This window comes from Castor canadensis, chromosome 2, assembly GCF_047511655.1.
Source record: "Castor canadensis chromosome 2, mCasCan1.hap1v2, whole genome shotgun sequence".
NCBI lineage: Eukaryota > Metazoa > Chordata > Mammalia > Rodentia > Castoridae > Castor > Castor canadensis.
The window spans coordinates 31987841-32013113 of record NC_133387.1 but is presented as its reverse complement, the minus strand read 5'-3'; the positions used below and the strand labels follow the sequence as shown (position 1 = coordinate 32013113).

Below are 25273 nucleotides of genomic sequence, written 5' to 3'. Positions count from 1 at the left end.
GTTGAAAGAAAATATGATATTGAGGAAGCAATGGAAGAAACAGAAGCCCAGATAATAACTGACAGGGTGAGGGCCTAGAGAAAGGAATGTGATCCAACTGAACATAGAGGTATTAATCTTTTATAAAAATGGAGGGCTGCATTTCCTTCATTAAAAGAAAAATCATGGAATACAATAGATGCAGCTAGAATTACATTTGGGAATATGGTGGAAGAAAGTCAAAGCAACTTCAGAGGGTAACTTCAGTTTCTATCTTGGAATTTTTCTTCACAAGTTAAGGGTGTGAGGGTGGAGACTGGATCAGACGTTTGAAGACAATGGAAATGAATGGAAGAGTTGGTATTTACAGTGGAAGAAGAAACCAACTTGAAAAATGAGACTGGGTTTATGGCTCAGTTGGAATACATTTGAGTTTAATGATGATAAATTTATAATGAAACTCATTTAACTTGCTTTGGATTTCTCTTGTAGTCTTCTCTAACCTAAAGGCATAAATAAATGAGATAACTAAGTTCATCCTCAATTTGGAGTTTTTGCCAGATAAGGAGAAGAGAAATGGGGATGTTGGCAACAGGAAACTGAAAATGATAAATTGTTGAGACTAAGAAGATGGGGGAAAGTGCGGTTAGGAGAGTCCAACAGGTGGGAAGAAAGTATGGGAATAAATGAAGTAAAAATCATAGTGTTGAGAGAAAATTCTAATACAATTAGTAAAAAAGAAAAGAAGTTGGTAATATCAATTGTGATTAAAGAGTGGGTTGTTTAAATTAGTGCTTTGGGAGGTAAAGCAGCTCTAGATGAAGAAAAGTTGTATTATGTCCATGGAATGTGTAGTAGAGTAAAATGGAAGTGAGAGTGTCAAAGAGTAAGTGCAGTACTTTATAAGAATATTTCTTATACTCGTGGTGTCAAAAAAGCACCAGGACTATACTAATGAAATATAAAATGAGAGCCTGTGAAGGTCTGTGGGCTTCGTAAACATAACCTTAATCACTACAAATGCCTGTGAGTCAATCACTACTTTGACCCTGTGAGTGTAGAAACCATGGATACATTGTTTATTGTTGTATTTCCAGCATCTAGCACAGTTTCTGGCACATGGTGGGAATTTAATGAACACTTTAAAATAGATGAACAATTACATAAATGAAGAAATGTTAAAGTAGCCACCTTCAGGATGACTCCAATGAACTTGGCAACTGGCATTCACATCCTTGGCCCATATCAAGACTTTGACCAAAATCTCATCAAAGACCCTGAGCTGGCACCACTCAGCTAAGCCATCCCTGGATTCTCAAAAACTATGTGAGGTAGTAATGTTTCTTCTTTTAAACCGACATGGCTTGGAAGGATTTGCTGTGCAGCAATGATAATTAATACAAATTGTAAGCTAATTTTATTGAAGATTTCAGAACCTGTCCCCTTCACTATTTCCCCCCATTTATCCATAGAATCATAAGTCCTGTCTCTTCCCCTTACTCTTTATTATAGTAATTTAAGAGTCTTCTATTTCTACTGTAGTAATAAAATTATGGCATATTGTGCTAAATTATTGCAAAATGATTTACTTTCCATTTTCTGAAACAAGAAGGAATAGAGAATTTTGAAATTTCAGTGATTTCCCAATCCACATTGAGCTGTTTAGCACATTCTTTAGTTTTTCTCAAAAGCAAAGAAAGTTGCTTTAAGAAGCCACGATTGACAAAAACCAGAAAATACACTTCCAACATAGGTTTTGTTTGTTCCATTTTTAATTAAACACAATTAAAGACTTGATAACAAATCCAAAAAATAAATTTGGAATGATTAATAGTGGATGGTATACAATTTCTCCTCAGTATTGTATTTGTTTATCACACTATTTAAAAAACGAAGCATTACATGATAAACCTATTTTACTAAGTGATATTTACATGTTCATTAAATTTTTCAGAGAAGGAAATTAAATGACTTGATGAAATACAGTCTGTTATTTTTAAATGGGAATGTCCATTTTCAATAGACATGGTAGACAAAAAATTTAGAATAAAAATTTTAGTGATCTAAATTAAGACATAGTTCACTGCATTGAGAATTTCCCAAATAAATGTTGACAAAATAGAAACTACTTTATAAAAATATAGTCTTGCCATATGGGGTTTCTCACTACTGTCTGTATAAAATATAGTGACATATAATAATCAAAATCCTACATAGTATCTATATTGTTCTCTCTATATACACAAGGAACAAGCACAATGGTTTCCTTGTTTCTTGCTTAAAGATAGTATATATTATAATATGGGTTTATCCTTATTCATGACATTGAGTGAATATTGCAGTATAATTACATAATTTTTTGCCAAATTCCTCAAATTTATGAAAAACACATTAGATAAACATACACATTATACATAACATACTCTAATATATACCAAATTATTGGAAAGTTTGTACTTGTATTATGGAGTATTATCCTACACAACAGTAATATATGTTCTAGCTTATATTCATTTTAAATAATAAATTTGACTCATAAGAGAGATTACTTCAAAGCACATTTAACATTGTGAAACTTTCTCAAAAATTATTTCAACATATATATAAACTTACTCTTGTACACCCACAATGTAGGCCTGCCTTATTATACTTTGCAACTCACCTACCCTGAATGACAATTTAAAAACAACACACCAGATAGGGTAATAAAGGGCCCACAATTCTTCATCCAATTCCATGATAAATGGAAAGTGCATTCTTGAATTTATCTAACAACCATTCACTTCTAAAAGATATATTAAACAAAAACATTATGAAAACTAGCTGAAGCTACACAAGGACTCAATCCCTTGTGTATGTACATGTTTGTACCTAAAGACTTAACATTCTCACACTATATTTATGAAGAACTAACCCAAAATATGAATATACAAGTTAAAGACAGAAGGAAACACACCAAAAAATGTAATAATATTTATTGCTAAATAATGTTACCATCTGTAAACGATTTTTTTCTTTTGTAATTTTTGTACACAGTTATTATTCTTGAAGCAGCAAAAATAATTTTTTTAATGCTAATCTGAATAATATATTTGTTAATGTAAAAAATAGAATGCTAAATCAGCAAGGTTCAGTTACAAAGAACAGAACCTACTAGCTTAAGTTTTATTTTGAGGAAAGGGAGCAATCACTTGTGCCAAATTTTCCTTTTGGACATAGTTGCTGCACTTGCTACAACAATGATAATTCTCAGCAGATTGCATTGTATGGACTTTAGAATATTCTCTATAGTTGTCTACCTCCCCCCACAAAGGTATGTGTTGTGCTGAAATCTATATGATGTCTTATAATTGCTCACTGTTGAAGGAACACTTTTCTTCCTTGTGTAGGAAAAAAGCTGCCAGTTATTGAGCATATTCTGTCAGGGTCTGTATGAAGTCAGCCCATGGTGCAGCCTAATCCACCCTTCTCCTATAAAAGGGAGTAAATAGTTATACTACTTAGATTTCCATGGCAGTTTAGAATTCACAAAGGATGTTCCCAAACATGATCTCATTTAATGCTACAACAATCCTGTAAGATAAATATTACCCTAATTTTACCCAGGAGGTAACTGAGGCTTAGCTAAATTGCTCAAGTTCACAGCAACAAAATCACAGAGTCCAGAGGGTGTACCTGTGTCTCAAAGACCACATAATAGAGCTTTAGCTATAACAAGTGGCAATTATAAGACATCATATAGATTTCAGCAAAACACACACCTTTGTGGGGGGAGGTAGACAACTATAGAGAATATGCTAAAGTCCATACAATGCAATCTGAGAGAAACTATTAATCAATATCTCACAGCCAGAGTTCACACCTCCTTTTTACTCTAAGCAAGAATGGCTCAAATTCTAGGCAAGCACTTGCTCCCATTAGGCTTTGGGTTATTTTAGGTAGTTGTTTTTCTGTCCTGATTGGCTGCTTACAAAATTCAGGCATCATTCCCCAAAACAAAGGTTGAAATTTCACCTCATTAAATGAGCACCATAACACAAATGATCAGTGCAGAACAATTCTACTGCATTTTATTACGCCCTGATTTTATTAGCTTCTAAAAATTAGAGCTAAACCTGATTTCTAAATTTGCAAAAAGTTATATTGTAAAATATTGAAAGTAGGTATAAGACAGGAAAATTCTCTTCTACCAATATCACACTTGTAGTAAGCTTCTAAGACCAGAAGTGGTTATGAAATGAGCTCTAATCACTATGCACTGAAGCAATGGAGTTGTCTTTTGGATAATCTTGTCACTGAGAAAAATCTACCATCCTATCATAAAAAAAGGGAGAACTCAAAAATTGGAAATGTTGATGTGCAAAAATTAATAGAGCAAGAGATCTATGTCCCATCATATAGAAAAATTTACCCTTTGAATTTACTTCAGAATGATGTAAGAGGAAGGAATAATAGCAAGGAATAAAAATGATTATTGCTAGAAACAGATGGAGTCCCCAAGCAAGTTCTTTAAATAGAATCCAAAAGCATTAAAGAGGAAAGTGATTCTATAGAGCTCTAAATCGTTGATTATGATGCCACTTAGCCTTGTCCACTGAGGATTTATAATGTATGCATGTGGTGAGTTCAGGTGGTTAGAACTATTTGTTAAACTTGCTTTAAACCATTAGATATAAAAAGTATAGGGAAAAAGACTGAAATCCTTCAGAATATAAAAACTGAGCTGATTGATGGTCAAGTATAATTTTTTTCTATAAATCTTAATATTTCCTTCTTTATCAAACAGAACCATGCTATGAAATATACCTAATAGTATATTTATTTGAAAAGATATATATAGTCTTAACTCTGAATAATCACACTTGAAGACTTTCATAAGCTTCTAGAGCACAAAAGAAACATCTGGGGTACCAGGAATGATGACACACGTCTATAATCTCTGCTACTTAGGAGGCAGAGATCAAATGAATCAGATGGTGTTTCAAGGCTATCATAGGCAAAAATGCAAGACCCAATCTGAAAAATAATTAAAGCAAAAAATGGATGGGGGCCTGACTCAAGTGGTACAACACCTACCTGGCAAGCATAAGGTCCTGAGTTTTAAAAAGTAACATTTGTTTGTAATGCTATGTTTAAGAACAAGGATATAGATAGTCAAAATTCTAAGGAGAAAGAAATATAGACAGATCAACTCTCATGAGATAACTGATCACACTGAACAACTTTATAATTTAGTGTGGAACTAAATAATAACCAGTGTGATATATAATAGACTATTGGAGAATTTTCCTTATTACCTAAGAATTTTAGTTAAGAACCAATACCAAAAATTAAATGCTTTATTCTCAAGACAGTCACATCAAAACAAAATTAGAATGAGACCCTTTATAGCATTTCCTAAATGACAATAGAACCAGCTCTGGGACCACCAACTAGGGAAAGGCAGTCACTGATCAGTTCTCTAAGCAATGCAGGGTTTATGTTGAGGTTTTCTTTCTATGAGCTTTGACTTTCCTTCCCAGAGCCAAGTGGATAATATGGAGAAAATGATTCTAAGTTAATCATTCATGAGGATGTATAATCACTACCCCATTTAAAGATGCTAAGTATGGTGGATTGGGCACATGATTTTATTCCCACTCCTACTAAGACAACAGTAATAGGAATTGTTTTAAGGAAGGAAATTAAAGGACAAAGAAAACAAAAAAATACTATAAAGGTAGAAAAATGGAGAAAAATCAGAATTTGAAAAAATAGGACAATGTTAACTGACTTACTAATTCTGAAAGAGAGTTGAATCCTAAAATGGCAGTGGTAAAAGCCAAAAAACAAGCTAACTGGCAGTGCAAATTCTTGAAAGCAATCCAGTAGTTGGCAGCATCAGGTGCTTTAGAACATGTGGTAAAAGATGGTTTTTAAAGGAAAAGATTGTCTATGAAACTCAATTTTAAAATGGCCTAAAGACTTGAATAGACATTTCACAAAGAAGACATAAAAATGGCCAACAGGTACACGAAAACAAATGCTCAACATATTAATCATAATTAAATTAAAATCAAAACCACAATGAGCTATCACTCCACTTCTACCATGATGGCTATTTAAAAATAAATAGAAGAATGTTGGAGAGAATGTAGAGAAAAGGAATCCTTACATACTGCTATGAGAATGCAAAAGTCCTCAAAAAGTTAGAAATAGACCTATCATATGATTTATAAATCCTAATTCTGGGTATTTAGACCAAGGAATTGAAATCAGGATCTCAAAGAAATATTTGCACTGCCATGGTCACTGTAGTGTTTTCACAATAGCAAAGATGTAAAAACAACCTAAATATCCTCTCATAGAAAAATGGATTTAAAAAATGTGGTGGGGTCAGGGGTGCAGCTCAGTAGTAGAACATATACCTAGTATGCACCATGCCCTGGGTTAAAACTCCAGGACTGAAAAAAAAGTGGTATACATACAGTGGTTAAAATCCAACCTTAAAAATGAATATTCGGCACAGGACAGCAATATAGATGAAATGTGAGGACATTATGCTAAATGAAATAAGTCAGTAAAAGAAGTATCTAAAACAGTCAACTTCATAGAAACAAAAAGTAGAATTGTGGTTGCCAGAGGCTAAAGGATAGAGAAAAACACGCTATTACTAACCAAAAGACATTAAGTTTCAGTTAAGCAAACCGAGTAAGCCCTAGGATCTACCAAACTGTGCCCATAGTCAACAGTACTTTAGTATACACTTAAAATTTTAGTAGGATTGAGCTCGTAAGTGTTCTTATTGCAGTAAAATAAAATTAAAATTAAATAGACAACATCTTGACTCAAAATCTGCTTAAAAGAAACTAGAATCCTTATTTTATGTAGTACGATTACTATCCATTTCCCCAACCTGGCAAAGATGGGAGGTTTTAGCTTTCTGAGAGATTAAAACAGATGGTAAAATGCCATATGCATGGCCTAAGAATAGAGTATTATTTTTAAAGTGCATGTAAAAACAAAAATAGCTCTTGAAAGTTAAAAATATGGTAAGATAAGCAACAAATTCAATAGATATGTTGCAAGACAGTTGAGAAGAGTTTCCCAGGAAACAAAGAAAAAAAATAAAGAGATAGAAAAGAAATTAGAGGGTCAGTCTTGGAGGCCCAATATTTAAATAATGAGAAATTCAGAGACATGAAAAAAAATGGGAAGGAAGAAATTATTAAATATTTCAAAAATATCTTACAGACTAGAAGTTACAGATTGCAAAATCAGATTGCTAGGAAGAAGGGAGCAAGAGAGAAGGAGGAAGACAAGGATCTCAATGGCTTCCAAGTCCTATCAACGTTAATTGAGAATAATGCCTTCTAAATTCAGCCATCTTGCTAGTATTTCAAGGGATTCCCATTGGTCAGCTAAGGGATAACCTGCCACAAAGGTCTCTGGAGTAGACCAAGGATTGTAAGCTTTCTTGGGGAAAGATAGAAGTTTGGATCATCCACATCAGAAAACTTTGTAACATAGAAGCTCTAAAGGATACTCAAGATTAGACTTTATATATTCCAAAAGACACAGCTTGACATCAGTGATTACAAAAGAAGTGTCAAGAATTAATAAGAAGAAAATTGTGTCATCATACAGATAAGTAAGGAGATAATTGCCACATTTTTCAGATCTCTCTGATCTACTTTAAGGACAGAGAGAGTTGGGACTTTTAGAATATTTAAGAAATCTTGTTAAGATGAATATTCCATGACCTAGGCATTTGTGACTATGTTTGGGCAGGAGGTTGGTGAGGGAATGGAGTTCAATTTATATGATAGTAAATTATAAGCTTCATTGTATTATATTTCAATGAACAAAAATGACTGGAAAATATGCAGACTCTGGCCAAGATACAATAAGGAGTGAGAATAGGAGTGTACAGCATATTAAGAATATTTAATTGAAAAAAATTACCTGTCTTGTATTTTTACCTCTGTGAGGACATATTCTTCAATAACCTATTACAATCTAACCTAAATTGTATTCACACTAGATACAACCAAGGGGAAATACAATGACCCTTAATGAAGCTGAAGGACCATCTTATTTCCAGCAATAGTTCTTTTAAAAACTGTGTTCTGATTATAGAAAGAAGGAATGTGGCTCAAGTTAAAGGTGATAAAATTGTTTGCTTGTTTGTCCCATTTTCTAAGCAGTGATACAATGACTGGCACTGTAACAAACACAAGCAAATTATATAAATGCAAGTTCATGTTTCCATGATCTTAAAATATATAAAAAACAACCATTTTCTTTTCACAGGTGAAAAAAAGTAGGAAAGAATCAGAGAAAGGATTTATTTTATACACTATTTCTTTGCTGTCATTTTCAATCCACTTATCTTTACTCATCCACCTTCTTTAACCTCCTACAAACACCTTCAAGAATGGAGTAACATCTCAATGATTGATGGAGGATGTGGTTTCACATTTTGTGAACTGCTTCAGATCTGACAATGACAAATTTCATGTATTTTTTTGAAAGAGTCCAGAATAATTTTTAATATTCAGAGTCTAAGAAAAGACAGCAAAACAATATTCAAAACATTATGCAATCCTCAAACAGTATATACTCTATTGATTCTGGGTTTCATGTTCTTTTATTTTTCCCTCTCATGGTCTCCTCTCCTCTCCCTCTACACTCACTCTCTTTCTCTCTCCTCCCTCTCTTTCCCTCCTCCTCTCACTTCTTACCACTATTGCTACTTATATTTGTTTTTCCTGTCTTTCTAAACACTGAAAAGCTAAAGGGTGGGAAAAAGTGGCATGTCATATATGTGTCAACTTAAAAAAAATTGACAGTGCAAGACTGGTCCAAAGATTATGAAAACACACGTTGGGAAAGAAAGAAAAGGCAAAAGTCTTGGATTATTGACCAACCACATCTAAGGCAGCCAACCTAACAGCCACTTAAACCCACTACAGGCTTTGCTTAAACAAGAAATAAATGTAAACACAATTTTCCTTGTTAGTGAAACACAACCTAGCCCCTCCTAACTGACATGTTTATTTTCCCAGGTTATTTTTTGTAATTTTAGTTTTCCCTCATTCTGAGGCATTCCTTCACCTTATTAAAGATGATTAATTGATCTTTATACTTTAGTTTTCCAAATAAACTAAAGATATATAAGCACAAATCTTATATATAAGCTTATATAAGCTATATAAGCACAAATGCTATAAAGAACCAGCTTATTTGGAATATAAGTTAGCAGGAAATTTGTTAATTCAGTTTAAACTACAGGTGCTTGCTAGGTGATGGGGCAAATACCGAGTATTGCTGTTTAGAAAAGATGACTTCCTGCAGCATCCTCAGGATGTATTTATGGAAAGATAACACACACTGGACCAGAGAAACCTGAGTTTTATTTATAGGAGCACCACAACTTCTTTGTCTCTGAGTAATGCTAAACAGTTTGAGCCTTGGGGAGCATCTGTAAAATGGGGAAATGGTATTTCCCATTTGGGGGACTTGGGAGTGATTAAAGTGAACTTGCAAAAGGATGTTTGGCATAGAGTTGGTAGACAATGAAAGACTAAAGATCACTATTATTATATGCTTAATGATTTTGGAAACTGATCAGATTCTGGAAGATTCAGGATGCAACACAAAGGTTCTTTTTTTAAAGATTACTGAATTTTTAAATTAGCATATTTAGTTGTACATGAGGGATACATTGTGACATTTACACGTGCTTACGATATATCTTAATTAGACTCATCCCTCCATCATTCTTGTAATCTTTCGTTCCTCCCTTAGAATAATGTCAACAGGTTTCTAATATTCCTCCTGTGTTCTCCAGTCTTAAGGACCCTGAAAAGCAACCCCAAACTGCAAAGGATCAGAGACCTTTCGAACACTCAGAGAGCTTGCCTACTTTGCTATCTTTTATGCTCTTAGTTTTATTTTTAAAGTTTTTACTTAGTTTTGTCTATGTGATTTTTTTAAAATTTTGTTTTAGCATACATCATAGGTTTTTAAAGCTGTTCCTCTTTTCACCATTTGCCTTGCTGCCTCTGGATCTCTTATTCTTTATGGGTTATTATATTTCTCTTGTTATTGATTTCTACTTATGCTTCTTTAAATAGTCTTACTTTTATCTTCATTATTATAAGCTTTAATACTTATTATATGTATAAATAAAATTCATCTTATTGTTTAAATTCATTAATTCTGCTTGTTTAACTTTGTTTACTTTAACATTTTCTTACTTACATATGAAGATCATAAAAGTCTTTTTCTTATAATATTTTAGTTCACTAGTGCTATCTGTCACCTTTTTATCTTTTATAACTTAGTTATTTCCCTGGTTGTATATCAAAGCCTAATTCTACCTTGGGTAATTCTAATTTCAAAGAGACTATTCTAAAATATTTATCCAGATGCCAAGAAGAATTTATTTTGGGGTGAAAGTTGACTTACAGGTAAAACATGTTTAGGGGCCTTTTGGTGTAAAGTTAGGGTCCATGGCTTGGTCTGGAAAGGAGAGTTTGAAACTCAGCTTAAATGGTAAATAATAGTACTAATTAGCACTAATTTGAAGAACAGTTAAAACATCCTCTGATTTTTAAGCTCCTCAAGGGCACAGACTACATTTACTCCACTGAATTCAAAATGTCTAGCACAAACCAAATACTAAAAAATATCTGTAGACTGAATGAATTGCAAGAATGAGTATGAGGCTGGAAGCTAAGATGGCAACTATCAAGTTGAACACCTTCCCTGTAGAACTACATGAACATGCAGTCATATCTAACATCATGTTTTACATTTTCCTCTCTGCAGTGTGATCCCCTCACAGTCTCCTCAAGTCTCTGGTGAATTTTATAACCACTACAGCCTAGCTATGCAGAAAGGAATCTCAGCATATTTGCATTTGAATTTTAAAGGGAAGAGTTGTCCAATGAACCTAAAATGCTTAAAGTCATGTATCTATTTTTTTGCTTGTTCTTGGCTCTTAGTGTCAACATTGGCAGAGTTGCAACATCCAACCTTCCCTGGGGAGGAGATGTCGCTCTTCAACTCTTTTATTTGATTTCCCAACTTTTTTCAGGAATTATATTCCAAAGTATTTTGACTTGATTAACTGTATAGAAACAGTTTGAAATCTTTCTCAAGCTATTAATAGTCTTGTTTGGGAAAATCACACATTTGATTTTCTGGAGTGGTATTTATTTCTCATATCACATACTATTTTTTTTACTAATATTTGACATCAGCTCATCTTTATAAAATGTACTTTGTATTAAGGAACAGAGTAGGTACAAGTTTCAGTTTAATGGGTATGACTAAAAGTATGACTATAATCACTAGCATGATAGAAGGAGAAATGGTAGAAAGTCAATAATTAGAGTTCTAGAACCTTGATTTATACAGTTTCTTAATAGTACATGCCGTTTTTGAGTTACAGCCTTTCTTACGAGTGATGAGAGACTCCTCCAGGGCTATATGTCTCCTTAGTTTCTGTTCCTATTTTTAGGAACAGGCAAAGCTAAGTGGAAATAACATAGGAAAAGTGGATGCTTAGGGAAAATAGCTAGTGGCAAATGTCAGGGTTTTGCAAAAGCCCAGAAATAGAGATGCTTCTTAATTCTCAAAATGTGAAATAACTAAAGGCCAAATACTGCTATTGGATAGTTTAAGGAAAGTGTAAATTCTCCAGGTCTTATTGGTCCTCTATTTGAATTGAATCACAGGAGGAAGAGTTAATTTTGAAAGAAGAGAAAAAGAAATCCATTTCTACAACTAATATATGCTAATAAAAATATAAAAAAGAAAAAAAGATTCCAATAGACCAGGAATACACTGGCAGTGGTTTAGGCCTGCTAGCCCATGATATCAGATGAGGTACCACACTTTTCTGTTTTTGCATTTACTTACATGTGTATACATTTTTGTGCCACCACTCCATTCCCCCTATTGACACCCCCCCTCCCCCACTTTTGGGCAGAACCTGTTCCTTTTTCCTGTTCTCTGATTTTGTAGAAGAAAAAACTAAAAGATAATAAGAAAAACATGGCATTTTTGCTAGTATAGAATAAAGATAGCTATACAGGGAGATTCCTTGTTTTGTTTCCATGCACATGTGTATTACAACCCAAATTGGTTCATCTCTACCAGACCTCTTCACTACTTCCTAGTCCCCTTCCTATAGTGGCCTCTGCTAGTTTAAGATTACTGTATTCATTCCTATACAGTAAGCACATCAACCACATTCAAGATTTTGTTTCCTTCCTTTGCCTTATCCCTCCCATGCTCAGTTTTCCCTTTAGTGTGACCCATGTCCAATAATATTACTGCATTTGTTTTAGGTCCATAATCTGCATTTGAGGGAGAACATGTGATTTTTGGCCTTTTGAGCCTCGCTAACTTTGCTTAAGATTATGTTCTCCTGTTCCATCAATTTACCTGTGAATGACAAAATTTCATTCTTCTTTGTGGCTGAATAAAATTCCATTGTATATAAATACCACATTTTCTATTGTGAATTGTGCTGCAATAAACATGGGTGTGCAGGTGCCTTTGTACTAACCAGTTACATTTCTTCAGTATATCCCTAGGAATGGTATTGCTGGATCATATGGCAGATCTATTTTTAGTTTTTTAAGAAGCCTCCATATTGCTTTCCATAGTGGTTGTATTAGATCACATTCCCACAAGCAGTGTGTGAGGGTACTTTTTCCCCACATCCTCCCCAACATTTGTTGTTGGTGGTGTTCTTGGTGGTAGCTTTTCTAATAGGAGTAGGGCAGAATCTTAATGTGGTTTTGATTTGCATTTCCTTTATGTCCAGGGATGGTGAGCATTTTTTCATGTGTTTTTTAGCCATTTGGACTTTTTACTTTGAAAAAGTTCTGTTTAGTTCAGTTGCCCATTTCTTTATTGGGTAATTGATTTGGGGAGTGGGGTTTAGTTTTTTGAGCTCCCTGTGTAGTCTGGTTATCAGTCCCCTGTCTGATATATAGCTAGCAATGATTTTCTTCCATTCTCTGGGTGGCTTCTTCAATTTAGAGACCATTTGTTTTGTTGTGCAGAAGCCAAGGGGAAATATGTTTGAATTGCCGAGGGAAGAATTTAGTCTAAATCCTGTTTTGGTAATCAGTAAATAGATGTCCAATAGAAGCTAAGCAATATTATTCCTAAGAATATCTATAATAATATAATATGATGGCAGGCATTACATTGCTAACAGTTTTCAAAAATCATAAGGCCTTATGAATATTCTATCTAGCATATGAAAATTTCATGTCTCTATCCACTTTTTCATGATCCTCCTTACACTTTTCTAAATTATCTCTCTAAATTATTAGATAACTATTAACCAATCCAATAAATATTTTCTAAAAATGGGGGGGAAAGATGAAGTACTACAAACTCAAAAGCCACTGAGTAAGGTCCAAGTCCATAATCTTTGGTGTAAGTTACTGTCTAAGAACTGCCAGAAACATCTGAGAAAATGACTGTAACCTTGTTATAATCAAGAAAGAGAAGATGCAGATAGTTTTGGCTTGATGGGCTTCCCTGCTTCAATATATTAGTTTATATATTTGAATATTTATGAAACACTGAGCATAAGCCAGGTCCACTGATAATGTAAAGAAAAACAATAGAAACAGAAAAATTTTAGAGTAGGCAGTATGATCTAGTGACTGGTATGATGGGATGATGAAAGAAGAGTGGCCAAGGAGACTGTTCAGGATTTATGGACTGTAGAAAGCACTAGTTTTGGAGGAATGATAGGATTTTAGTCTCAGCTTTCCTGCACATAAGCAACCATTATAATGTGATATTTTTACTTTTATAAAACCACTATTATGGCTAGAGAAGTGGCTCAAGTGTTAGAGCACCCGATTAACAAGTGTCAGGCCCTGAGTTCAAATACCAGTACCACCAAAAACCACTATTAATGGAATAAGGGAGACAGAAACCTAATTTTAGTCATTTGAAGAGTTACTAGGAGATGAAGAAGTAGACATAATAATTGTAGTTTGTTCTTTCAAAAAATATTAAAGAAAATAGCTCTGGGACTCTAATTACAGTGAGACATCAGTCAGGGAAGGAATTTTTAATGGAAGAAGATTGGGATAGCTTGGTGAGAAAACTAAATAGAAAGCAGGAGATTGAAAGAACAGATGGGCTACCAAAGTCAGAAGTCAGATTAAGTTTGAAAAGACCAGAATTTATCAAGAGAAGGAAAAGCTCATGACCTGGAATTAATGGGAAACAGAAGTTCTTTCCATAAGTGGAGGAAACCTACTTGTTCTGGGCCCCTAAGTCAAATGGGCGGTAGTTGTATAGAGATAATATTTGGCCTAAATATAATGGTGAATATAATTATTTTTGGCTAGAGTTAGGGAAAAAACAGCAAAATTACCATTTATCAGAAATGCTCATACCTTTGAAATAGAGTAGCAACTTATCCCAATGATCCAAGCCAATGCTGATTCTCAGCTTGTTCTACACATTTTCTTTCTATTTAAAGGAACTTGAACATTTATCATGGGCCTCAACAGCAAGCAAGTATCTCTGCTTAAATTAAGCTGTGGGAAGAATATTATTTTTCCATCATGTTCCAAGGAGAGACATTGGTGGGATAAGGAGAAAGGAGCAAGACATATAGATGCTTATGACTAGCTCTCATAAGAAATTGCTTCTCTTAATCTAAAAAATATATAATTCTCTTAGTACAACAGTTATCTTCGTGCAAAAATTATACAACTAACAATTAATACAACACACTGCAGGCTTGCATGAGCTCCTCAAATAAAAGCTCCCATTATAAGAATCAATTAATTCTTCTTGGATAACATTTTCAAATCTTTGGAAAAATCACTAGTGCAAGCTCCTGTTTGCTGGTGTGTGTAGTCCACATTAGATATTTATTTTAGAAGATTCCTCTGAAATTGAGCATGAACTAGAGCAAAAAAAGACTAATGGCAGGACACTTTGTAAGAAGATAGGTGCGATGTTGTATCCAAGAAAGACAGCCAGAAATGAGGCAAATGGTAAAAAAACATTTTCTAAATCCTGAGCAACTTTTCTAAGGCAACAACATGTATTTATCATGACTTATTCTTAAACAGCCTAATATGGCTGCTAGTGGTCACTAATTCCTAAGTGATCATAAATCAGATTTTTTATACAATACTGTCCAATCAAGAAAAGTTTCTTTAATAAGATCAGAAAGTTACCAAAGGAAAATCACCTGAAGAGTGGTTGATACACAAGGCTATATCAGTCTGATTAATTTTTCTAAGAAGGAATTTTTAATCTTTAGATATGGATGTATAGAGGTAAAGATGTAAAAGAAAAAACAAACCACAGGGAATAATAAAGGTAAAATACTAACTGGAGAATGTAGATAAAAGACACAGGAATCCTTTGTGTTCTACACCACTTCAGTATGTCTGAAATTATTTCAAAATGAAAAGTTTAAAAATCAAATAGAAGCAAAAAATCCAATTAAAAATGGTCAAAATATCTGAACAGAAATCAGACTACGAACAAGCATATGGAAATATGCTCAATGTTATATGTCATCAGCATATAGCAAACTGAAACAATGACAAGGTACCACTGTATTCCCATTAAAGTAGTCAAAATCCAAAACACTGACAACACCAAATGCTGACCAGGGCATAGAGCAACAGGAATTCTCATTCATTGCTAGGGGAAATACAGGATGGTACCACCATTTTAGAAGATAGTTCAGCAGTTTCTTATAAAACTAAACACTCACTCATTAGATGATCCAGCAATCACCCTCCATGGTATTTACCCCAATTAGTTGAAAGCTTACATTGACACAAAAACCTGCATGCAGATGATTTTAGTCACTTTATTGAGAATTTAGAAAATTAGATGCACCAAGATGTCCTTCAGAAGGTGAATGGACAAACAAACTGTGCCATAGACAATGAAATATTATTTAGTGCTAAAAGGAAACGAGTTATAAAGACATGAAGACATGGAGGAAATTTACTGCATATTACTAAGAAAAAGAAGCCAATTTGAAAAAGATATATATTGTATAATGTCCAACTATATGGCACTTTAAGAAAAAGATCAGTGGATGTTAGAGGGAGCTGAATAGAAAAAGCAGAGGATTTTTCAGACGGTGGGACTATTCTGTGATACTCTTAATAGTGTTCACGTTATTATAATTATTTTGAAATCTATAGCATGTACAACACCAAGGGTAAACTTTAATGTAAACCTTGGATTTGTTTACATTCCATATAATAACAGTGTATTCATATAATTTTATTAATAACAAACATACCATTCTAATGTGAGATATTGGCAATGGGGGAGGCTGTTCCACAATAGGGGCAAGAAATACATGGTGACTCTGTGCACTCCACTCAATTTTGCTTTGACCTTAAAACTGACCCAAAAAGCAAAGTCTATTAAAAAAACTCAAAATCATTTTAAAATAAGCTAAATTTAAAATTTACTTCAAGATAAAGTGAGGCTCCAAAAGATTCTTAATACCTTTAATTTTAAAAAGACACAAAATTAAAATTTTCAAATCAAGACATAATAATAAATCTGATACTTGAGATGAGCTTGACAGTCAATGTCCAATGCCTCCACCAATGCCCCTGCCTCCACCAAATCATATTTTGATACTTGCTCCCCAGTGTGGCACTTTTGGAGGTGGAGCATTTAGGGAGTGTTTAGCTTGTAAGTATGAATCTTTAATGAATGGAATTTGTGCCCTTATAGTTAGGACCCAGAGAGTTTCCTTACCCTTTGACTATGTAAGTTTATATTAAGGTGCCAGCCATTAGTTTATGAACCAGAAATTCATCCCTCATCAGACTCCAAATCTGCCAGTACTTTGATCTTGGACTTCCCAGTCTCCAGAGCTGTGAGAAATAGATTTCTATTGATTATAAGTCACTCGACAGTGTTTTGTTACAGCAGCCTAAATGGAAGAAGACAAGACAGAGTCTTTGCTACAATGACATGTTTTCTTTTTAAGAGAGAAATACTGATATTGAAGTAAATTCATCCACAATATTTTTCAAGGTTACAGTTATTTTTCTAACCACTTTTAAAATATATAAATACAAAAGATTATTCTATTACTACTCGTAAGAAGAATTACCTTCAATCTTAAACTATACCAATATAGCTGACATGGAAAAAAAGGTTTTCTACCTTTCCTACATTTGTTAATACTATTTTCTTACTGAAATATATACTTTGTAATAATTTTAAATTATGTCACAGTGACTCATGACACGATACTAAAAGGTTAAATAGGTAACATGCAATGGTTTTTCTCTCAAACATAATTATGCCTCCTTCAGTTGGACTCAGAGTACCAAATCTTTCTGAGCTCTGTAGCTTCAAATAAGGCCCCTCCTTCCTGTTCTATGCCTGACATAAGAAGAGCAATAATAGGCCATCCAGCTAAATTCCTAGGAGTCATTTGAAACAAAGATGCAAAGCTCAGACAGTAGAAATGAGTTTATTTTAGGTAGAAAGTAACTAGTTGGACAAATCCAAATAAAAGATTTGACTGCATTGAAGAAAGCAAAATTATTCTTTAGTCTTTTCCAAGAATTGATTATATTAGAAGAATACTAAGTAGATGCCTTTGTGTCAATCAGATGTGAACAAAATTTGTAAGGTGCAAAACACAAAATAAATCTACTCTCACAATATGAAATATACAGTTTCATGTAAAATAAGATTTGCTTCTGACAAACCCTTTATAATTACAAAATCTGCATTTTATTTCTAAAGAAATGACTGTTGAACTGTAAACATTGAATTGATTCAACGTAGTGACTTGCTCAAATATATTTGTCAATAACAGTGAATAAAAAGAAGCAATAGTTTCTGAGAGCCAATTTGAATTTAAGAGTCAGACAGAGCAAATGTTCCCCTTACCCTATTTCTATCTATCTGCATTCATGTTAGGGACACTTTGGAAATAATTTGTTGAGTAAGGAAACTTATGGAAAACATAAACATTTCATAATCATAAATGACCAACCCTGATATCAGACAATTTCAAGATACGCTGAGGAAAAATTGTCATATTTAGCAAATAAAAATACAGATCACCCAATTAAATTGAATTTCAGATAAACAATGAATTTTTAAAAAACATAAGTGCATCCCAAACAGCACATGTGAGTGCATTGGTAATTTTGTGCTAAAAATTAATTATTAAATTTAGCATATCGGTGCACTAAGAATATTTTGAACTTTAAAGTTATTTATTGTTTGAAGTTCAAATTTACCTGGACATCCTCTATTTTAGCTACCAATTCTATTCTTAGGCATTTTCTAGTAGCAATGTCTTTCTCTCCTGAGCCTATGGTAGGGATGGTGCAATTCACAGTTAAGCAGAGGATGATACATAAGGGACACCCTAAAGATGTGTTTGATGACCAAATAAATAGAAGGAATAAATTTTAATTTTTGTTCTCTCTGTGAAAATTCTGAGTTTTGAAATTTTCATCAAATCTTCAATTAAGTCATTATCTACCTCCAGAAATAATCCTATCCTTGTAGGTCCAACCGATATAATCACTTCTGTCTTTGTTTAATGTTTTCCTATCAAATGGCACATTATACATCCTGAGAATGAAAATACTTCCAGAACTTTGGCTTATACATAAATTTGAATTTGCAAAATCCTTTGGGATGGTATACAGACAAGAAGCAAATGGATCTAATTCACCAACATAAGTGAATGCTTTAGGTAGGTAGACTGACTCTCCCTATCTCTGTCTCTGTATGTCTCTGTGTTCTCTCTCTGTCTCTAACTCTATGGAGATATGTGGTTTTGTAAGTTTATAACTTCAGCTCACAATAGCCAGTGTAAATGGATTAAGTGACACCTCTCCAAAATGACTATGGCCCCAATAAAATTGTGAAATGTGAACAGAGTTGTGTTTTTGATGCGCTCACTCTTTTTATGCCTTCTATTCTCCTATACCTCGGCTGTTTCAGTTAGTGATGTATTTTTCCAAGGACCATAACTTTCCCTTCCATCACTATGCTCCAGAACTATCAGAACCACAGCATCTGGTTCTCCAGGTCAATTTCCTATCACTGTCACTCAGTCTATAGAAGTGATTGCCATCCTATTACCTATACAAACCTCAATAGTGACAGTTCCTCAGAGTGGTTTTTATGCCATCCCAAGTGAATGACATAGCTTAACCAAGAACTGAATTAACAGAGAGCATAGATTTGCCTGCCCTTTTTTGCTAGGGAAACTTTAATTTCAACAGTACCTTTGTTTGGTAACCTTACTCTACAGAATGACTAGTAAACTGACTTTGTGAGCCAACTAAAAGAGGTCATAAGATAATGGTTTTTATTGCAGGATTGTTTTTGGAAGCTAGTGGTATAACCTAATTGGGACCTCCTAGACCACCATATATTCTCCCAAGAAAATTTAGCCCTTTCTGTACAATTAAAGTTCTTCGAAATTTCTTTTGTAGTTTCCTTACTTTTGCCATCTTGTGAAGCAGTTTAGTAGACAGGTACAAGCTGCTCTACTAGGAAATCAATGTTTGCCATTTGTACAAGCTCTCTCATCTGCTCAAATTTAATTCACACTGTTTTTAAAATAGCATATGACATCTGCTTCTTTTGTCTTATCCCCACCCCTTTTACATCAATTTTTGCTGCTAGTCTTTCTTGCATAACTACACAACTATAGGAAACCTTCCCTGCCTACTCTAGTCCACATTAAACAAACACTTTCTCTGAACTCTGAGTGCATTTCTGATTTATATACACATACCTTGTTATGCTAGCAAAAGTGACTCAAATATGTTCTTCCTATGTGAAAACTCACATGACCAACTGTCAATCTCCATTATAATTTTTGTAAATATTGTAGCATTTCTATGTCATAGTCATGGGAAGAATAACATCAAGGGTCAACTTCTTAATATTGATTTATTTACCTGGACAAACATTCCAAATAGTTTCAAAATCTGTTATTACATGGCTGCACTCAATTCATGAAGCAATAGCAAACTGCATCATTAGCTCTGCACACTGAGTCAACTGTTCAGAGGCTGTGGGAATTTGTGAGAACTTGTAGTAACAGCCAAAATACATGTGTAATTCAATTTTGTGTGCACTAAGTATTCTTTAAATTTTATAAAGCTACAGTACTGTTTTTGAGACACGAACAGAACACAGTACATACTGTATAGCTCCCTACATCAAATTGTTACTAAGAATTCAAAGGATAATTCCAGAACTTGGTTTTCTGTGCCTTAGATTGGACTCTTAAAAGGCTCCAAATTAGGTTTCTTAAGTGGAAAATGCACTAATGACCGACAAATATCAAATAAATGAAAATGTCATGAATTTTCAGAACTGGGTTTATTTAAGGCTTTAGGAAGATATCGCCAGCTGCCTTCTTGTTAGTTCCTTGGGCTTCAAGTTAATTCAACAAACATTTAAGAAACACCTACTGCAACCTCCACCCCCACCTCCCACCCCCCACACGCTATCCTAGGATCTGGGGCTATAATACTAAAGAGAAACTCCCTAAAACTAAGGCGCTCATTGGCTACTTGCAAACAGAAACACCAACATAGAAACAAACCCATAACGGTGACATTTTTAGCTCTGCAGCAGCATAAGGTGTACATTATATTTGTTTTGTACCCTTTAATGAAGCAATTTAAGAATCTTCCCATACGACGACCCTGTACAAGAGGCACTTAGGTAGTCAGCTCTGTCCAGCAAGACCACTGAAGTGCTGGAAGTTCCCCTAGCAGCTGTGCACAGCAGGACAGTTTGGGGCTAGGAAAGGGGCATTGTGGGACTGCTCACAATTAGAGGTAATGGGGTCTTGCCACTACTTTAGCTATTTGGAAGACGGAAAGACAAGGGAGAGGGGAACCCAGTTTACCCAGGCGCCCCCAACCACTTTCTGATTGGACCCACTTAGCATCTGCGGAGAGGCCAACAATAAAATGGAAAACCTCCCCAGGGGTGAAGCCCAAAGGTCAAGCTCTGGCTGTGCGGGACAATGGGGGTCTGGCCTCCTCTTTTCTTCCTAAGGGATGAAGGAGTCTTCATTAGAGACATTTTCTCCGCGAAGATTCTAAACCCCAGCGGGCTCCGCTAACTCCAGGGAAGCGAAACCACCGGCCGCGGGCAGGAGGAGGGGTGTGGGGATGTGAATTGCGACCGGGAGATCCAGACCCTGAGCGGCAGCCGCGCCCCTCCGCCCCCCGCGCGCGCGACCCCGGGGCCGCCGCTCGCTCCCAGCGGCGCGGTCCTGCGCCCCCGCCCCCGCCGGCGCCGCGGCGCGCACAGAAGGCCGGAGCGCGCACCGCACTCGGAGCGCTCAGACCGCGGCCGCCGCAGCCGGCAACGGAGCCCAAGTGCAGCCCGGCCGGCCCGGCGTGCGCCCCGCCAGCGCTCCCGGCTCCCTCCCGCACCACCACCGTCCTTCTGTTTGGGTTCTGGGTTCTCTGGATTCTCAATCTCTCTCTCTCTCTCTCTCTCTCTCTGTCTGTTCCTCTTCTCTCTCTCTCTTTCCCTTCTCTCTCTCTCTCATCACCCCTATACACCAGAGGATAAAATCCGAGCGCTGCCTTCGCGCCCCTTCCCTATCCACCCTGAGCAGCAGAGGAGCCTCGCGGCGAGGCGCCCCGGACCGTCTGGAAATGCGAATCCTAACCCGCTTCCTCGCTTGCATTCAGCTCCTCTGCGTTTGCCGCCTGGGTGAGTGATGAGACCTCGGTGGGGTTTCTTCTCTGGGATCGCTGGGACGCGTCTGGGGGAAATTTCAGACTATTCGCCACTAGCCTCCGCCGCCATCTAAAGCAAAGAGGAAAAAGGGACGGTTACCTCGAATCCCCGCGATGTTGGTGGCGGCACGACGGAGGTCATTGCATACGCGCACCCTCCCCAGCTCCTGCCTGGACCACCTTCCCTCTGCGCGCCGTGATGCGTGCTGGCGACCCTGGAAGAGGAGGTCGCCTGTAAGGGTCCCTGCCCCCGCCACTCTGTTCTTTTCTCTTTTGCGAAGAGTGGAAACACATACATATATATACACATATATGGGATCAATAGGTGAACAGAAACAACCGTGGCGAGGGACCGCGTACTGTACTGTGGTTTTGCAATTCATTTTTATGCTCTGGGTGGACTTTAATAGAAAATACACGTGTCTGACGTGAATTACACACAAACACCTGAAAGGTAGTTCTAACTGGAACAAGCAGCAACCTGACTTTTCAGTGTTTTTAGTGCTTTCGATTTAGCCATTCAAGTCCAGGCAGTGACTTAAAAAAAAAAAGTTTCAGTCAAAATCTCTGTCAACATTCTTTCTGCCCCTGCTGCCAAAGTCAGTGGGGAACTGCAGGTTGATGTGTTTGTTCTTAGATTCAGCTTTCACTCAGCACCTTCCAGGTTACACATTTAAAAGTGGCATTTGCATTCTGAAATAGCCACGCTGAATATTTACCTTGGAAGCAGATTTTAGGCTGTCCAGTCACTTTCTAGAATTGTAAAGATTGGATTTTTTTGCATTTTACTAAAGTAATATTTCTTTTCCTTTATGAGAATTTTCAGCCAGGATGGAATGGAATATATGGTTTGGAGGCCTTAGCCTGAAAATTGTAAAATGTACCTCAGCTTGTGAGTATATATACAGTTAACTGTTTCCGGCTAGATAATCCTCCTGTTTTAAATTTTAGATTGCTCATAGTGAAGAATATATTCAGCCTACATTTTCATCCCGTGGATGGTGCCCCTCTTGGAACAGTGACCTTTACAAACAAATCATTTTCCATTTCTAACTAAAGAGAATTCTTTTGTAAATATGTTGAGAATCACCCATAGCCCACTGCATTAACTGATAAAATTTAAATTCCAAAAGCTTTATGAAAGTGCTTAGGGCTGAAGTGATGCCCACGAGTGACAGTGACAAAGAAGTGTTGTTAGGAGAACCTCTGGTCCTGCTTGACTAAAACCTTACAGTGAATTCTGGAGAGGAGAAAACATTGTTTAAAAGTGCTATGCCCATCAAATACACACCTGTTGAATTTACATTTCTGTATTCCTGTTATAGATGTATTTTAACAACAAAGCTATATCCTCTTAATGCGGAAATTATTATTTAAGTAAATCTCACAGTATTAAGGAATCAAACCAGTGCATCAAAACCACATTGCCCAGAATATACTGTGAGGTTTTTTAGAGATAAAATTCATATGCCATGCAATGTATCTTTTTAAAGTATACAAATCAGTGCTGTTCGGTATATTCATAAATTTGTACAATCCTCACTATTTTCTAATTCCAGAGCATTTTAATCACCCCAAAAAGAAACCCTATGTTCATTAGCTATCATTTCCCATTCCCCCTGTTACTAACTTCTGGCTATCAGTCATCTACTTTTTATCTCCATATTTGACTGTTCTGGACTGTTTATAGAGATAGAACCATGCAATATGTGGTCTTTTCTGTCTGGTTACATTCACTTAACAATGTCTTCAAGGTGCATTCATGTTATAGCATGTACCAGTACGTCATTCCTTTATATGGCTGAGTAATATTCCACTATATGAATACACAACATTTGCAGTTTTTATTTTTCTCAGCAATGCATATTTACAGACTGTTTTTGGCTGTGCAGATTTTGGTTTATTAGATATTTTCTTTAACTCTTCAGTAATGTAAAATTTATAGGGAAAGCATTGAATTCATCATTTAAGAGTTTTCCAACCCTATGTAAAGACATTAAATATAAGCACGTGTTGATCTAAAATGTGGAAATTTTTTTGAACCTGGAATAAACTATTTTTTGTGTCCCTCATCATTTTAACAAGGTTGTCCTTTTCACATTGTGCTAACAGCCTGACCCAGAAACATTTGCAACCTCAAGTAGATGAATACCTTGATCTTAGAGTGGTCTGCTTTGGAAATCTGAGGCACATTGTCTACAAGTGAAAAATTCCTGTTTCCGTCCATTTTCCTCAACATCAACTTTAGTGCTTGTGGATGTGTTTGTTCCCCATCTTCCCATCATTTGAGTGACTGAGGTGGCCTGGCACATGTAATAAGTGCTTGGTGAAGGTCTGAGGACTGACTGTGCCACCCTGTGCAGAGTGACAGCTCTGATACAGTTTGAACATTAGGCTGCCATTCTTACCATTATCCAAGAACAACTTGTAGAGTTCCCTAGGTGTTCACTGTTGCCAAATAAGAGTCTTTGTGAATAGGACACTATCACTTTCTGTGTCCCCTAGTGTCCTGACAGTTTGAACTGTGCAGATAGACTAACTGCTTCTTTGAAATGACTTTCCAAACAGAAAAATTGTCATTAGAAGATAGATACTGGAGAGATCCCTTCTTTACCCACTGAACAGTGTGTCTAAGAGACAAACTGCAGTGATGTCCCTGTAAGGAGCTTTGACTGTGAGTCATTTAGGAGAGTGATGTGTTTAACAGCTTTTAAGGAATTGGTTCTTTCCATCAATGAGAACTTGGGAGCTTTGAATTACTTCATTCCCAGTCTTACAGTACTGCAAGCTACACTAAATTCAAATGTTTAAATATTGTTAAATATGTAATGAATCAGGTCCTGAACTTTTTCATCATATTATGCTGCTTTAGAAGCCACATTTAATACAAATCAGACCTAAGGCCACTGTAAGGATTAATTATTTAATTTGTCCTGCATATGGAGTGAGCTTGGCCAATGTATCCTCCAAAACCAAATCATAACCAAAAATATAAGATAGTCATGCTCTCCCACCAATAACTAGTCTCAATTCAGAAAATTAATTATTTTTGATTAGCAGAATAGTAATTTTCTTGATTTCATTTGTCCTTTTCATACAGGCTGTGGTTGCTACTACTCAGGGAAGTTTGCCAGGATAAATCATGCAGCTGATTAATTCATTTCTGTTCTCATGTCTGCACTAGAGATTAAGGATCTTCCTTAAAATTTTATGTTGTGAGAATTTTGCTTCTGGCGAAAATTCAGGTTTTTCTGGAAGCATGAGCCGTGTTTTCTCCTCTCCCTCACTTTGAAAGGTTTTCTCCTAACCTGAGAGTGTCACCTGACCTACCCATTTACCAACTTCTCAGATTTCAGCATCAAAGTAGAGTACCTCAGTTGGGACCAGTGGCCCTCAAAGGAAGGCTTGACTGAGAAGATGAGCTTGTGTTTTATTTGTATTTACCATCTATTAGAGCGTTTATTGGGTACAGTCCTGGTGCTGACATTTTATATCCATTTTCATTTCATTCT

At 35.8% G+C, this 25273-nt stretch overlaps 1 protein-coding gene and 1 long non-coding RNA gene across 5 annotated transcripts in view; one reads left to right on the top strand and one right to left on the bottom strand.

The window, feature by feature from the left end:
* Nucleotides 1–22212, bottom strand: part of LOC141419920 (uncharacterized) — a 116949-nt gene extending 94737 nt beyond the window's left edge. Inside the window, exon 1 of the long non-coding RNA XR_012444652.1 lies at nt 21862–22212. This is a non-coding gene — a long non-coding RNA (uncharacterized lncRNA). The remainder of the gene's footprint in view (nt 1–21861) is intronic.
* The window catches only part of Ptprz1 (protein tyrosine phosphatase receptor type Z1), a 172336-nt gene continuing 168395 nt past the window's right edge, over nt 21333–25273 (top strand). For all 4 annotated transcript variants that reach the window (XM_074064369.1, XM_074064361.1, XM_074064354.1 and 1 more), the window contains exon 1: nt 21333–21735. In XM_074064369.1, coding sequence (XP_073920470.1) covers nt 21678–21735 — 58 coding nt within the window. In that variant the 5' untranslated portion in view covers nt 21333–21677. The remainder of the gene's footprint in view (nt 21736–25273) is intronic.